General features: G+C 44.0%; 2 protein-coding genes across 6 annotated transcripts in view; both read right to left on the bottom strand.

Moving 5' to 3' along the window:
* The window catches only part of LOC108503063 (cytochrome b5 reductase 4), a 36164-nt gene extending 33505 nt beyond the window's left edge, over nt 1-2659 (bottom strand). For 2 of the 5 annotated variants that reach the window (XM_017826639.1, XM_017826650.1), the window contains exons 1-2: nt 2558-2659; nt 1292-1445 (exon numbers count right to left, since the gene is read on the bottom strand). In XM_017826639.1, coding sequence (XP_017682128.1) covers nt 1292-1445; nt 2558-2632 — 229 coding nt within the window. In that variant the 5' untranslated portion in view covers nt 2633-2659. Of the gene's footprint in view, nt 1-1291; nt 1446-1866; nt 1886-2316; nt 2469-2557 lie in introns of those variants that run through there. The other 3 variants (XM_017826661.1, XM_017826671.1, XM_017826681.1) reach the window with 3 other exon arrangements.
* Nucleotides 2660-3151: 492 nt separating this feature from the next.
* Nucleotides 3152-6214, bottom strand: RIPPLY2 (ripply transcriptional repressor 2). The gene is made up of 3 exons (XM_017824013.1): nt 5996-6214; nt 5792-5856; nt 3152-4068 (listed from the first exon to the last, which is right to left on the bottom strand). The coding sequence occupies exons 1-3, from the start codon at nt 6212-6214 to the stop codon at nt 3903-3905; spliced, it is 450 nt and encodes a 149-aa protein (XP_017679502.1). The 3' UTR covers nt 3152-3902.
* Nucleotides 6215-12748: the final 6534 nt, after the last annotated feature.

The following is a 12748-nucleotide window of genomic DNA, read 5'->3' as shown; positions in this document are numbered from 1 at the left end:
TTCTTGTGAAAACCAACCTTAGAGATGCATTCAAGGAAGAATATGAGACTAAAAACAAAACAAAAGCATTTTAAGCAGTAATTCTGTCTGCAGTAGTACATGTCCCTCTTTCAGAGAGAAAAATTAACAGATCTCCTTACTAAACAAGCTTTCTTTAGCTCTCCTACCACTATAGTTTTGCTAGCACGTGCAAGAGCAGCACAGACCATTAACAATCCTATTATTTTGTCCAAAGGACAGTACTGAATGACATTTTACCCTTACTTTCATGCTTATCCCCTTTGACACCCAACAAAAACAGTCACCCTCCGAGAGAAATTCTTAACTGCCTTTTGCTGAAGTTAAGACATGACATTATATCAAATATCAATGCTGTTCCTTACCAGATCAAAGTTACCACTAAAAGAACCACTCTTCCTACAGAAATGTCACATTAGCTATGCTGATCCCCTTACCTGTGCTGTTATTTCCTAACAAATTTAAGACAGTGTTAATGTATTTTAGCCTCTAGATAATTAAACTGGAGAGCAAAGATTTTACTCCTTTCTGTAGGACAATTAGGAACTCCATTTGCAGCCCTGAAAATACTCTTCTAGCCACAGCTATTGCTCCAGGCCATCTTTTATCCACTTTTAACTTATAACACTTTCCACTTTTGAGCTAATATTTAATTAAAATAATACCATAAACAGAATAGCATAGTTACACAGATATTTGTTACGCTAGGTAGATTACAACTGCCTTACATGGCAACTGTCATTTGCATTGCTAAGTTTTATGAAGCAGTGTGTGGGCCTTGCACAATTATTTTCCAAAGACCACTCTACCGGTTTAGGCAACATTTTTAATATTTATATATATTTGGATGCTTTAAAGCAATCATTAAAACCAATCAACTGCAAAAGATAATAAACTGTCCAAGACTGAGGAATGTAACTACATGCCAACATTTTCAACGCCTTATTCTTGCTAAGCCCTTTTTATTTGATGCAATGCCTACAATCTTGTGTTTTATCACTTTCATTTGCAGATATAAAATAGGTATAAAATATGCCCACTTGAAACACTTCTTATGAAAGGTTTGAAAGCAAAGAATATCTTTGTGATAAAAAATCCCCAAGTCAAAGAGAGTTGTGTCCAATTATGTCAAGATTACACCTGGTCTAAACACTGAAGGTACATAGTTTGGTTTTGAGTATGGCTGTTGTTGTTTGGGTTTTGTTGCTTCTTCTTTAAGTACAGAAAAGGGAAGCTAGGCAACAAATGCAGAAGCAATATCACAACAACCAACCTCTTATACATATCCAGCAGTCCTCCCTTTTGTTGTGCTTGGCGAGCTCATCTTCGGTCACTTCAATCAGCCTCCCTTTCAGACCAGTCAAGTCCTTCCCACTTTTAGTTAATCGAATCCAATCCATAAGACTCCTTCCTGGTTTTAAAGGTACCTGAAAAATAACAAATGTACAAACATCATTAAACTCTAAAGGAAGAAAAAGCCATTAAATACACTCTTCTAAGCTCCTTAGGAGTACTCAGACAAAAAGGAAATAACCTAACTCATATTATTCATTAATATTTGGGAGCCCTACTCAGTAGTAAGGGTGCTTAAGGAAGTGTTCTGGGTAGTAACCCATATACAGAAATTATTGAACATCAAACATACAGACTCTTCCCAAAGCAAACTGAAGTCTGCCTGTGGCAGTAAAAATTTTTTATCAGCATCACTTTGAGATATGGCCTGTAAACCTACAAGCAACAAAGAAGGGAAATTTGAAAATCATCATAAGGTATGACAAGGTTGGAAAGTTCACTTTCACAGCATTCATAAAGACTTTCCCCAAGCCCTAAAGCCACTGGAAAACTCACCCAGAGAAAGCTGGGACTGAAGTCTAGTAGCTTACCAGAGGCCATGGCCTGCCCTGAAAAGCAGAGCAAGATCTTCAGGATGTTTAACACGTGCCTTTTCAACACCACCACAGATTGTGAACCCCTTTGATCCAAACTTTAACAGCAGAAAAACGTTTAAAGAACCCTGGACTTACAAAACTACAGGAAAAACAGAAGCAAAAAAAACCTACAGCATACACAGACCCACACCGCTTAATGCTACTTCAGTCTAAGTACAAGTCTGTTGTCCAAGTGAGGTCTGCAGACAACAAGTGTTCTCAAACCCCCCCCAAGGATGAAGACACAACATATTCAGCATAAGCTGCACGCAGGAATTCCAGGCTGAAAGTCTCCATCTCTGCACAGGGCGAACAGCCCGGGCCGGCAGCGCAGGAAGCGTTACCACCACCGCCTTCAAACGAGAAGTACCAAGTGTTTTCCAGCTACATGGCTGAGCTGGCCTCTCACCCGGGGCCCTGCCGCGGTCCCTCGGCGGCTGCTGGAGTTCGAGACCGCTCCAGGGGAGTGTCCGGCGGCAGCCGGGAACCGACCGGCAGCCAACACAGCCCCGCCGGGCGGGGCCAGGCCATGCAGGCGGCACCAACGCAGGGAAAGCGCCGGGGCCCTTCACCACCCCCAAAGAGACTGTCGGCGGCCAAGTTGCCCCTACCTTGCTGCGGCCGCCCGCTGCCGCCCGCTGCTGGGAGCTGGGAGCGGGGAAAGCCGGCGGCGGCACGTTCAGCATCCTGCCGGCCCAGGCCGCGGCCGGGCTCCCGCGGGCGGGCGGAGCTCCGGCACAGCGCGCAGGCTCCGCCGCGCCGGGCGGGGCCGGGGCCGGTCGGTGGTCAGGGATGGCCGGGCCGCGATCGGGGCCGGCAGCGCCGGCTCGGGGTCGGATCGGTGGGAACCTCCCGGGGCTGGACATTTCTGCGGGGAGCGAGCGGCGTGTACCGAGTACACCGCCGGGGGTTGCCTCCCTTCGCTCGAAGGTTGGCTTTACGTCCAGGTCTCCCAGCGCCAAGTGCTCGAGCTGGAAGGTTGTCGTGACTGACACAGCTGCTGCTGCCCACGCCCTGGAGGGTTAAATGCTGAGCCCGGCTGTGTATGAGGGCCCGATTCGTTCCTGCACCGGGTCCCTTGGGAGCAGATGTGATGGGGCAGCCACTCCAGCGATGTTGTTGGCACACTGAGCCAGCCCCGCTTGCAGCGACACACGCAGCACTCGGGCAAGAGTATATCCAGGTATGTACAAAAGCTCTACCTGACAGAGGCACTGGTGTTAAAGTTAAAATTTTGGATTTTTGTTGGTATTGTTCTTTTAGGGCCTTTGGCCTTCATGATGACTGGTACCAAACTTTGCTTCAATTATTAAAACCAAACTCACAATAAGAACTCACATTAGGCCTTTTTCTCATTTCTTGTTGTCAACTTTACAAACAAATGCAGTGGGAAACTATCATGTATAACAATACAGTACATGTACATGAGGGTATCGGTAACTTAAGCCAAACACCTTCTTCAAAAATCAAAACCTAGAGTAGAATTTGGACTCTTCTCTCCATTTAGAAAACAGCTATATTATTTCTCTTCTCCATGTTTGGAACTCTGTTGTAACAGCAAGCACATTAGAATACTTAATCCAATGATTCCTTGATACACTTCCATATGGAGCCTACTAAATCACCATGAAAAGCTTTCCTTGTGTCCTCAGACTTTGACAAAGTCAAATAACCATAGAGCCCTTTAAAGCACGGCATCTGTTCTCTGCTCCTAAAATTGGTGTTCAGGTTATGGTCAACAAAACATAGAATGTCAGATAAAAATACTAATCAATACATTCCCTGCCTAGACCAGGACAGGAATAGAACAAAGGAAAAAGCTCAGTTAAATTATAAGACATCTCAGTTTTATTAAGAATAACTTACATAGAAATAAATTATATTTAAAAATACTATAATACATATTTATATTAAGTTTAAATTAAGTCTTAGAAGTGGCATTGGCCTTCCCTGCAATCAGCAATCTGATTCTGTTCTTGATTCTTGTTCCAGTTCATCTTCGTCATCTTCACTATCTGAATCTTCATAAAAGGAAATTGTAGCTTGAACTGGAAAGTTTTTCAGAAGTGCTTCAGCTTCCTGATACAAGTAATCATAGCATCTTGATTTGGGCCAAAATAGTCTGAAACAAGTATACAATAGATTTGCTTATTGTTATTACATACTTTATGTGGTGGCTGGCAGAAACCAAAGTGAAATTCTGTTAAGACAAGCATCCTACAGAGCTTTTCCTCACGTGGTCAATTACTAAATCACTTTCTACATATGATTAGGAAAAAAAAAAACAAAAAACATTCCCTGGATTCTGTATTTTCATCTGAAGACATAAAGGTGCACTTGAAGTGCTAGATTTGCAGCAAAACTACCCTAAAGCCCAAGATCCAACGTATGTGAAATTTCACACTCCAGTACCTCATTAACAGTATTACCAGGGATCTGATTCAAGTATTACTGCCCCAACTGGAACTATTCCTAGAGAATATAATAGGTGTCAAACAGAATCCAAAATATATTTGGATTAAATTAAGAGTTTCCTTAATGAAGGTCTCCAGCCTAGATAGTTGTTTACAATAGTGTGAAACAAATCCCAAACTGAAAGATATTTCCAAGAAACTCTCTACTGAAGAATGCCCCGTGGATCTAGATTTTAAAGTAGTTTGTGTTGTATCTAGAAACTACCAAAAATTGGTGATATCATAGTTGACAAGGGCTATCAGCTAGTGATAATATATTGCAATTAATATACTCCACAGTTCGTGTTCCTTTTCAACTAACATCCTCTTTTACTTGCAGTTTGCAAATAGCTAGAAGAAACAGACCATGGAAGTCCGATGAGCCAAGAGACTAGCACACTGCAACATAACGAAATGCTGACTACAGATTGTTTATAATAGAAATGCTTAAAGATACAGAACTAGACAGCTTTCTAGCAATCACAAGAAATACTTTCTAGGCTACTGTTTAACAGAACACTGCTTTTCTTTTCAGCACAAAGTAACTGACACCAGCTTTGTAACCTGTTCATTCCCTGCAGCAGAATTCACTCATACCTAAGTATTGGACTAGTCACAGTGAAGTAAGCCTGTGCAAATGCTTATCTGTGCATCAGTATTTGAAGGATCAGCACCTAGATTTGGGAGAAAGCTGCATCTTGTCTGGAAGAACTATCTGTGCAATTACTTTAAGCCTCTCTTGACACCTATTAGTATTTCTGAATGTAGACTCTCCTGCAGATTCAACTGTAGTTATTTTCATCATTTCCTTTTCAAAACTTACAGTGCAGATACTATCATTACCTTCATCATTAAAGCAGTAGTTACACAAGTATTTTCCTTCGCAATGGTTGCTTAGCCAGTCTATACCCTCTGTGCCTGCCACTCTCTCCCGTGCCTGTACCTACTTCCTTGGTTTGTGAGGGCGCTGAATGTCTGCACAGCAACAGCCTAGGAACTACACCCCCGTTCCTTTTTTAATCCTGGGCCTAGGAATGAGTAGCTGGCTTCAGCCAACTCCGCCACCACAAAAAACGCCCACATAACTGCGTAGCATGTCAAGTCCCACACCACAGAAGCACATCAACACCTCAAAGATGTTAAATTCACAAATGCTGGCAATCACTAGCCCAACGACCGGTCAGTGCAAAAGCACATAGATGGCCAATTCACTCCCCAGGGACTTTAATATCTACAAAAATATATGGGTGGAAACAAAAGGGGCGGGAGATCGAGCGGTGCGGCACTGCGCTGCCGAGCAAAGGACTCTCCTCCTGGCCGCGCAGCGCCAGCGGGCCCCGTGTGCCCAGAGCTCCCCCGCGGGGACCGGCGGCGGCCCGAACAGCCCCTTACCTGACGGGGTGTGTGTACTGCGCCACTTTTCGGGAGGCGTCCGCCAGCCCGCCGGGGCCGTGAGGCTGAGGAGGAGAGAGCAGAGGTCAGCCCTTCGGCACGGCACCAGGCCCCCCCCGAGCATCCCCACCCCGCCGGGACTTCCCCGTCGTTCCTGCGGCGATGCCGGCGGCAGAGGCTCCGCCGCGCCCCCACCACACTCACCGCTGCGGGGCCGGGGTCGCTCCGCGGGGCCGCCTCGCCCGGCGCGGGCAACCATGGTCTCCAGAAGGGCGCCGGGCTGCAGGGCAAGGGCAGGGCCGTCAGGGCAGGGCCGGGCCGCCCCCCGCACCGGGGGGAGGAGGAGAGGCGCGAGTACCCCTGTGGGGGCAGCGCCGCCGAGAGCGGGCGGGGGCAGGCGCACCCCACGCTGCCACCCTCCATCCTCCGCCTGTCCGCGGCGGCTCGCCTGGCCCTGCCGGCTGCGGGCCCGGAGGCTTTTATAGCCGGTGGCGGCGGGCGCTGCGCGGCGCGGAGCCCCCACCTCCCCCGGCTCATCTGCCAGCGCCATCCACAAAAAGGCTCCGCGCGAAGGCGCCGCCGTGTAAACACGGGGCGCGGGCGCGTGCATGCCCCAAATGGCCCGGGAAGGGGAAGCGGGGGGTGGGGGATTTGGCGGGTCGGTGTTAATCGCACTCGAACAGACACATGGCAGCTGCCAGGGGGCGGGAGGAGGCAGCCCCTGTGGGAACGGAGCGGGGGCGGCACCGGGGGCGTGCTCGGCCGCTCTGCGCCCCGGCGGAGCGGCCCGGCCGCCGCCAGCGCGGCCCTTTGTTGTTCAGCCCGTGTTTGTTTTTGCCCTGGAGCAGCGAGGCGCGGCGTGTGGGCAGGGAGGGCACTGCGGCTCGCCCGGGTGAGGGCAGCGCCAGCCGCTCACCGCGGGAGCGGGCACGGACAAAGGGATCTCATCCCGGGGTGGCGGGGATATCTTTTGGAGGGGTCCTTCCTTAATAACGCGTCACCCGCAGGTACGGTCCCTGACGCGTTCCCCCTAAGACTACATTGTTTTCTTAGCATGGTGGCTCTTTACATACATACATATATACACATATACATATGTATAGGGTATTTTTACGGAGGGAATGTTCTTTCCTTTATTCTTTTTCACGTGGTCCCAATGTTTCATTCCGCTGCCAGCATCAGACGCTGTCACTACATGTGCCAGGTTTTATGCCAAGCTCCTAAGATTTCCATGTTCCCTGGTACCAAGGGAGCTTATTTTTGTTTCTATTTTTATTTATTATTTTTGTTTCCCCTTTTCTTTCTGAGATTGCAATCAGTGATGCATGTGACGGGCAACAGAAACAACAGAGTTATGTAAGAGCTGGTAAACAGTAATAATATGAGCCCTGAGGAAGCTAGGAGGGTTGGTGGGATGGAGCTGCCCTAGATGATGAAGGAGAGCTTAAAATCCAGGTAATTTATTGTACCATTTAAGACTGAGGCACCACAAAGACCGAGGCACTCTTTGGAACAATATTTTGCCTTTTTGAGTGTAGCCATAAGGAGTGTGTGTACCTTAGCACTGCCCAAGCATAGCTGCCAGGTGACTTGTGCCTTCTCCACAACATCGTCTGCACAATCCATTTCACTTAGTAGTAGCAGCAGTACCAGTTGTAAAAAAGTTACATATTAGAAGCTGTATGAGAAATGTAATCAGGGTAATCTTTCAAATCTTTAAGTCAAAACCAGATGTAAACTGAATTGCCTTTCTGAAGAAAAGCAGCCACTTACTTTGAAAGAGAAATAGTTGGAAGAGTGCATGTATTCAAGCTTGTGCATGCTGTGATATACTCCAGCTTCATCACTGGACATATTCTGTCACTTTGGAGGTTTCTGCCACTTGACTGCTTGGAAAAATTGATAATTATGACTTTCAGAGTTATTAAAGGAAAATGTATTTTCTGTTAAAAAGTCCAGTTTAGTAGGACGTGTGATGTTTGTAGCTGTTTGCATTTTTCCCTGCCTTGTTTTCTCTGTGGCATAGAGTCAGATTAATTAAATTCAGATTAAACCAATGGCTCAAAAACCAGTAAATATTCCTCTTACAGTTAAGAAATGGAGAATAGTGCAAAGTAGCTTGTGCATTACACTGAATGTGATCATAAGCAAAATTGTTTCTATTTTTCCTCTTTTTCCATATAGCTACTGCAAAGCCTTGTCAGATGAGGTAAACCATAAAACAAATGTTTAAATGCTGTCTGATGGTAGATTCTTCTTTGGCCTAAACAAAGTGATGCAATAATTTTTATATTTTATATTTCTCTTTTGAGAAATGTAAGAGAGGCTGTATAAGGAAAAAAAAAGAAGCAAGGTTCAATGTCTAGAGAAGGAAAGCAGAAACATCCTCTATCACAAAGGACTAAGAGAACACATCAGTTTTATCTGTTTGATAAAGCATAAAAATTAGCTTCAATATCTACAGTAAAAGCAACAAAAGACAGGGTGTCTTTGGCCAATGACTCTTAATTGTCTCAGGACTCTTTTTAGTACCTGCCTGACATGAGAAAATGTCCTAAGGAGAAAGTGTGATTTACCCATTAGAGGGCAAATTGAAACGGAGGTGTTGAAAGGATAAGGAGAAAATAATGACTAACAGCTGTTGTTCCCCTGCATATTTTCACACTGTCTTCTTGGCTTTACAGTTCAGTAATGCAGTCCTGTTTATTGAGAGAAATAGAAAAGTCTGTCATTGAATTAATAACTTGTTCTCATTGACACCATAAAAAAAAACAACCCCAAATCTTAACATTTTGCTATCTTCTCCCTGACCTTGACATACAGGCTAGAAACTGATAAATCAGGGATAGAAGATGCTTTGTCTCTTACAGTTTGTGCACAAATCAACAGTAACAGTGTATTGGTAAGTTACTATCTGAGCCACAGTTTCATCATGCTAAAATCTCTGTGAGGAGATTGGCTACCTACAGCTGCTGAGCAAATAGACAAATGGGAGTGCTGGGACACATTTAAAACTGGTTCTTTGCATATAGTAGTGGAATGCATAGTGCTGAATTCAACGTGAAGTCTGATAGAGGTAGTCCCCTCATGCATGTTCTTGACTCTTCTAACTAAAGCGATATTTCCCATTCTGTGCCTTAGTTCCTGCTTTTTTGAATTTCAGCTTTTTAAGAAAACTCCAGGTCCTGAGTTGAAGGTTGTTGTTGGTTGCACCTATGTAACCAGGCTGCCTCTAGTAAAGCAAGGCTGGGAGTCAGCTGGGAGTCATTCCTTTATACCGGAATGAAAACTGAAATATTATGTTATATAGTTTTATTTACTCTCTTGTGGAATAATAAAAATATCTGGGCATTCCGCCAGTTATCAGCTTCTTGAAAATTTCTCTCAAGAGCATATATTTTTGAAAATTTCCTTATACCACTTTCCAAGCAGGTGATAGCTGGTCATTTATGGGGTTCAATCCTGTTTAGCCACAGTTGAATTTTTATAGGGATGCAATTGAAGAATTTCAAATGCAGTACAAAAAATTCTTGTACAGTCACTCTGGATTTACAGCAGTAGAACTAAAACCCAGTTTTGTTTTGTCAGAATTATACCAAGCAGTATTTATCCAGGATGAAAGTAATTTACTTGATTATGTTTAGGTTGATTAAAAGTGCTTTTGTAGCTTTCTGCAGTATGACATCTTGAAACGTAGTGCACTGTTAATAGGATACACAGAAGAGCAAACAGAAGTCTTTGGAGATTTCAGTGTGCTACTATAAACAAAGAAGGTGTTCACAAATGGCTTAGAGCTAAATTTGACAAGACAGTGCTAATCACACTTGGACATGGGAATATCTGGACAGAGGACACTCAGATGGCTTTATATTCACCTCTCTGAAAGCAGAGCAAGCTCTCACTAATAAAGCAGGGAAATTATTGCATGAAATTATTGTATGAAAATGATTGCATCAGTTGATATAGGGAGAGGATTGGCTTGATCTTTTTAGGACTTCGTTTTAGTGGAGAAAAGCAAGGTCAAACGTGGAACTGCTCCTCTGCTTACTGAGACTGAACTGAGAAAACGGATTAACTGAAAAAATTTGATCTTGCCTATGTTATAGCCTAGCTTCATCTTGATGCTTTCACTTTTGGCAACACTTCAGGACCAATTTTTGGAAAATAAGTCTAAGCCTGATATTTGCATATTGATATTGGCTGCGCATGCATATGTCATTTGTTTACAGGTTTGGTCTGTTAGCTCATAAATGGATCATTTTTTTGCCACTAAAAGCAAATTTTGCATGGGAACTTTATGTGGATAGCTTTGGTAGATGTTCATCTGTGTGCAATTACGAACACTTTACTGAAAACTTTGCAATGGTGTATTATGAAGCCTCAAGCATTTCTTAGTTGTAATATGACATGTATGGCATTTTTTGTGCTATAATTTTAAAGTAAAACATCAGTCTGTAAAGAACAAAGATCAACACAGATATCTTTGCCAACTTTTATCCTTACCATTATTTGGTCTTGATACAGTATTTTCAATAGATCTAATGTACCTGAAACTCGGTTTCATTCAACATTTCCACAAAATGATTTTTTTTGTTAGTAAATAATATGAGACCCAAACTAGATCTGAAGAAATAAAATAAATACAAATTAACTTTTCTTATTAAAAAAAATAAAAAATAAAAATAAAGGAACAGAACTTAATCAGCAAATTGGTCTATTCACATTACCAATGATACCAATGGCTATAAGACTATTGCTTGGCTGATAAAGACTGTGCTCATCCTATTGCTGTTGTGTATTTTTTCCATCCTATTTATACACAAAAATGTAGCACATATTCAAAGAGTGTTATTCCACTTAAGCCCGAGTGCCATGTGGTTCCTACAGAGGGGTGTGTTTGGAGGCCTGAAGATGGAATGCTCTTTCATGGACACATCCATTTCACTTTGCCTCGTTTCTCCGGATTTTGACTGGGTTGTAATAGCATTACACATCCTTCTTTCATTTTACAGAGAAAATTATTCTTCCCTTTCCTCTGTTAAACTGAAATACTGGAAGGAAGACTTTGTGAAAAGGAGGGATGCAGTTCCAGAAAAGCACATCTTTTCATGCACTCTTTGCTGTTGGCAGCCTAGCTCCTGGTAACAGCGCTAGAGGATTCGGGGTGAATGGCCGCACTTGAAAGAGCACAGCTCTTACACTCTGCTCTGTCAACAAGACTGAAAACTTCCAACTTTCCTAGATTTACCCCAGTCCTGATGCTGTTATAAACTTTGTGGTTGGGTGATTGTTGGTATCTGCTGGGAATTGAGCAACGGGTTTGTGTTTGTGGCACACACACAGCGACTTGAGACCTCCACGTGTCCATGTGGCAAGGTGTGACTGCACACAGCAGCTTGGGCTTCCTCATTTCCCTCCCCCATTGCACTCCACTCCCAGGCCCAGGCTGGCAAATGGTAAGGGATCCACATTGGAAAGCAACACATCAAGGGACTGAGAATGTGTAATGGAATCAGCCACCAGTTACAGGGATCTTTCAAAAAAATTAGAGTATCACTTGCTATTGAGTTATGGGCACTTTAAATTCCATGCAGATAAACAGAGACATCAGTGCTGAACACCAACCTTGTTAAGCTCTTTTAATAGAATGGGAGTCAGTGAAACACTGATACATCACTGATGTCAGCACTCAGCAGAAGTGTCTGGCTGCCTCAGCATAATGCAGCATAATGTCACAGTGTTTGCTGCAGTTAGAGCACACAGTGCTGCGGTGTGGCACTGGCAGGATTTGTCCTCTTGCCTCTGGAAGTAAGTGAGAGGCAGCCAAATGAAATGAAGTCAAGAGCTATTGACAGAAGAGATGAAGAAATTAAGATAATCACTGGAATGTCCTGATCTCATTCCTCTGGTAATACAGTCCCTAGCAATGTCATTTGTCCTCTCACAATGTTCCATTCAATTAACTGTTTCTTCAGATTTATTGCTTTCCTGGCTACGAAGGTAGTAATGGAAGCAGAGTGGTTGGTTTTCAATTTCCCTTGTCTCTCCAAGCTATCAGCACAGCATCAACTTTCCAAAAGGATACATGCCACTAATCTGGTGATGTATATAATGCAGTATTTAACCTCTGTCAGGAAGGAATGAATGGCAAGAAACAGAGCTGTACCTCCGACAAACAAGCACCTGAGAAAGGTGATGTAAGTCCTAAAGATAAGCAGTGCCAGCCCTGAGGAGTACACACGGTGTCTTGTACTGCACTGCAGGGATGTCAGAGCTCTCACACTGGCGCCCAGAGATAAGCGCTGACAGAGACCCCCTAAGCCTGCAGTTCTCCCCCAGCTTCTTGTGACTGATGTTACAAGGCTGCCAATTCCATTATGTCAGAATTTCAGCACTTCTTCATGGCATGCTCACATCTCAGGGTTCCTTAGTGGTAGCACTGAGCACGAGGAATAGGCTGGTAGAGGCTGCTAGTCTGCCTGTTTACATGAAGATGCAGATAAATGGCAGAGGTACCAAGAGTAAGTATTGGTGTCACTTATTTTTAAGGCTGCTTATCAGTGCCCTTAAAAATCACAATTTCCATTGCTTATAATTTTCCAAGTTTTACTTGGGCTAAATTTTCTTGTCATAGGAGAATTAGTTCAGGGGGGAAAGTACAATCAAAATGAGACAGCTCAAATCATTGAGCCATTTTCAAGGATCATAGAATGGTTTGGGTTGAAAGGGACCTTAAATATCTAGTTTCAACCCCCCTGCCATAGGCAGTGATGCCACTTACTAGATCAGTTTGCTCAGGGCCCCATCCAACCTGGCCTTGAACACTTTCAGGGATGGGGGAGAAATGGTAGAAACATCATATTGCAACATAAAAAAGTTCTGGTCCTTTTTTGAGGGAGGAGTAGTCTCCAGTAGATAGGGGGAAGGGCAGCTTCAGGGTGTAGAAAGAGCAGACCA

The sequence above is a fragment of the Lepidothrix coronata genome, unplaced genomic scaffold (genome assembly GCF_001604755.1).
Source record: "Lepidothrix coronata isolate B3197 unplaced genomic scaffold, Lepidothrix_coronata-1.0 Scaffold4, whole genome shotgun sequence".
Lineage (NCBI taxonomy): Eukaryota > Metazoa > Chordata > Aves > Passeriformes > Pipridae > Lepidothrix > Lepidothrix coronata.
This window is presented reverse-complemented; position numbering and strand designations above follow the sequence as displayed.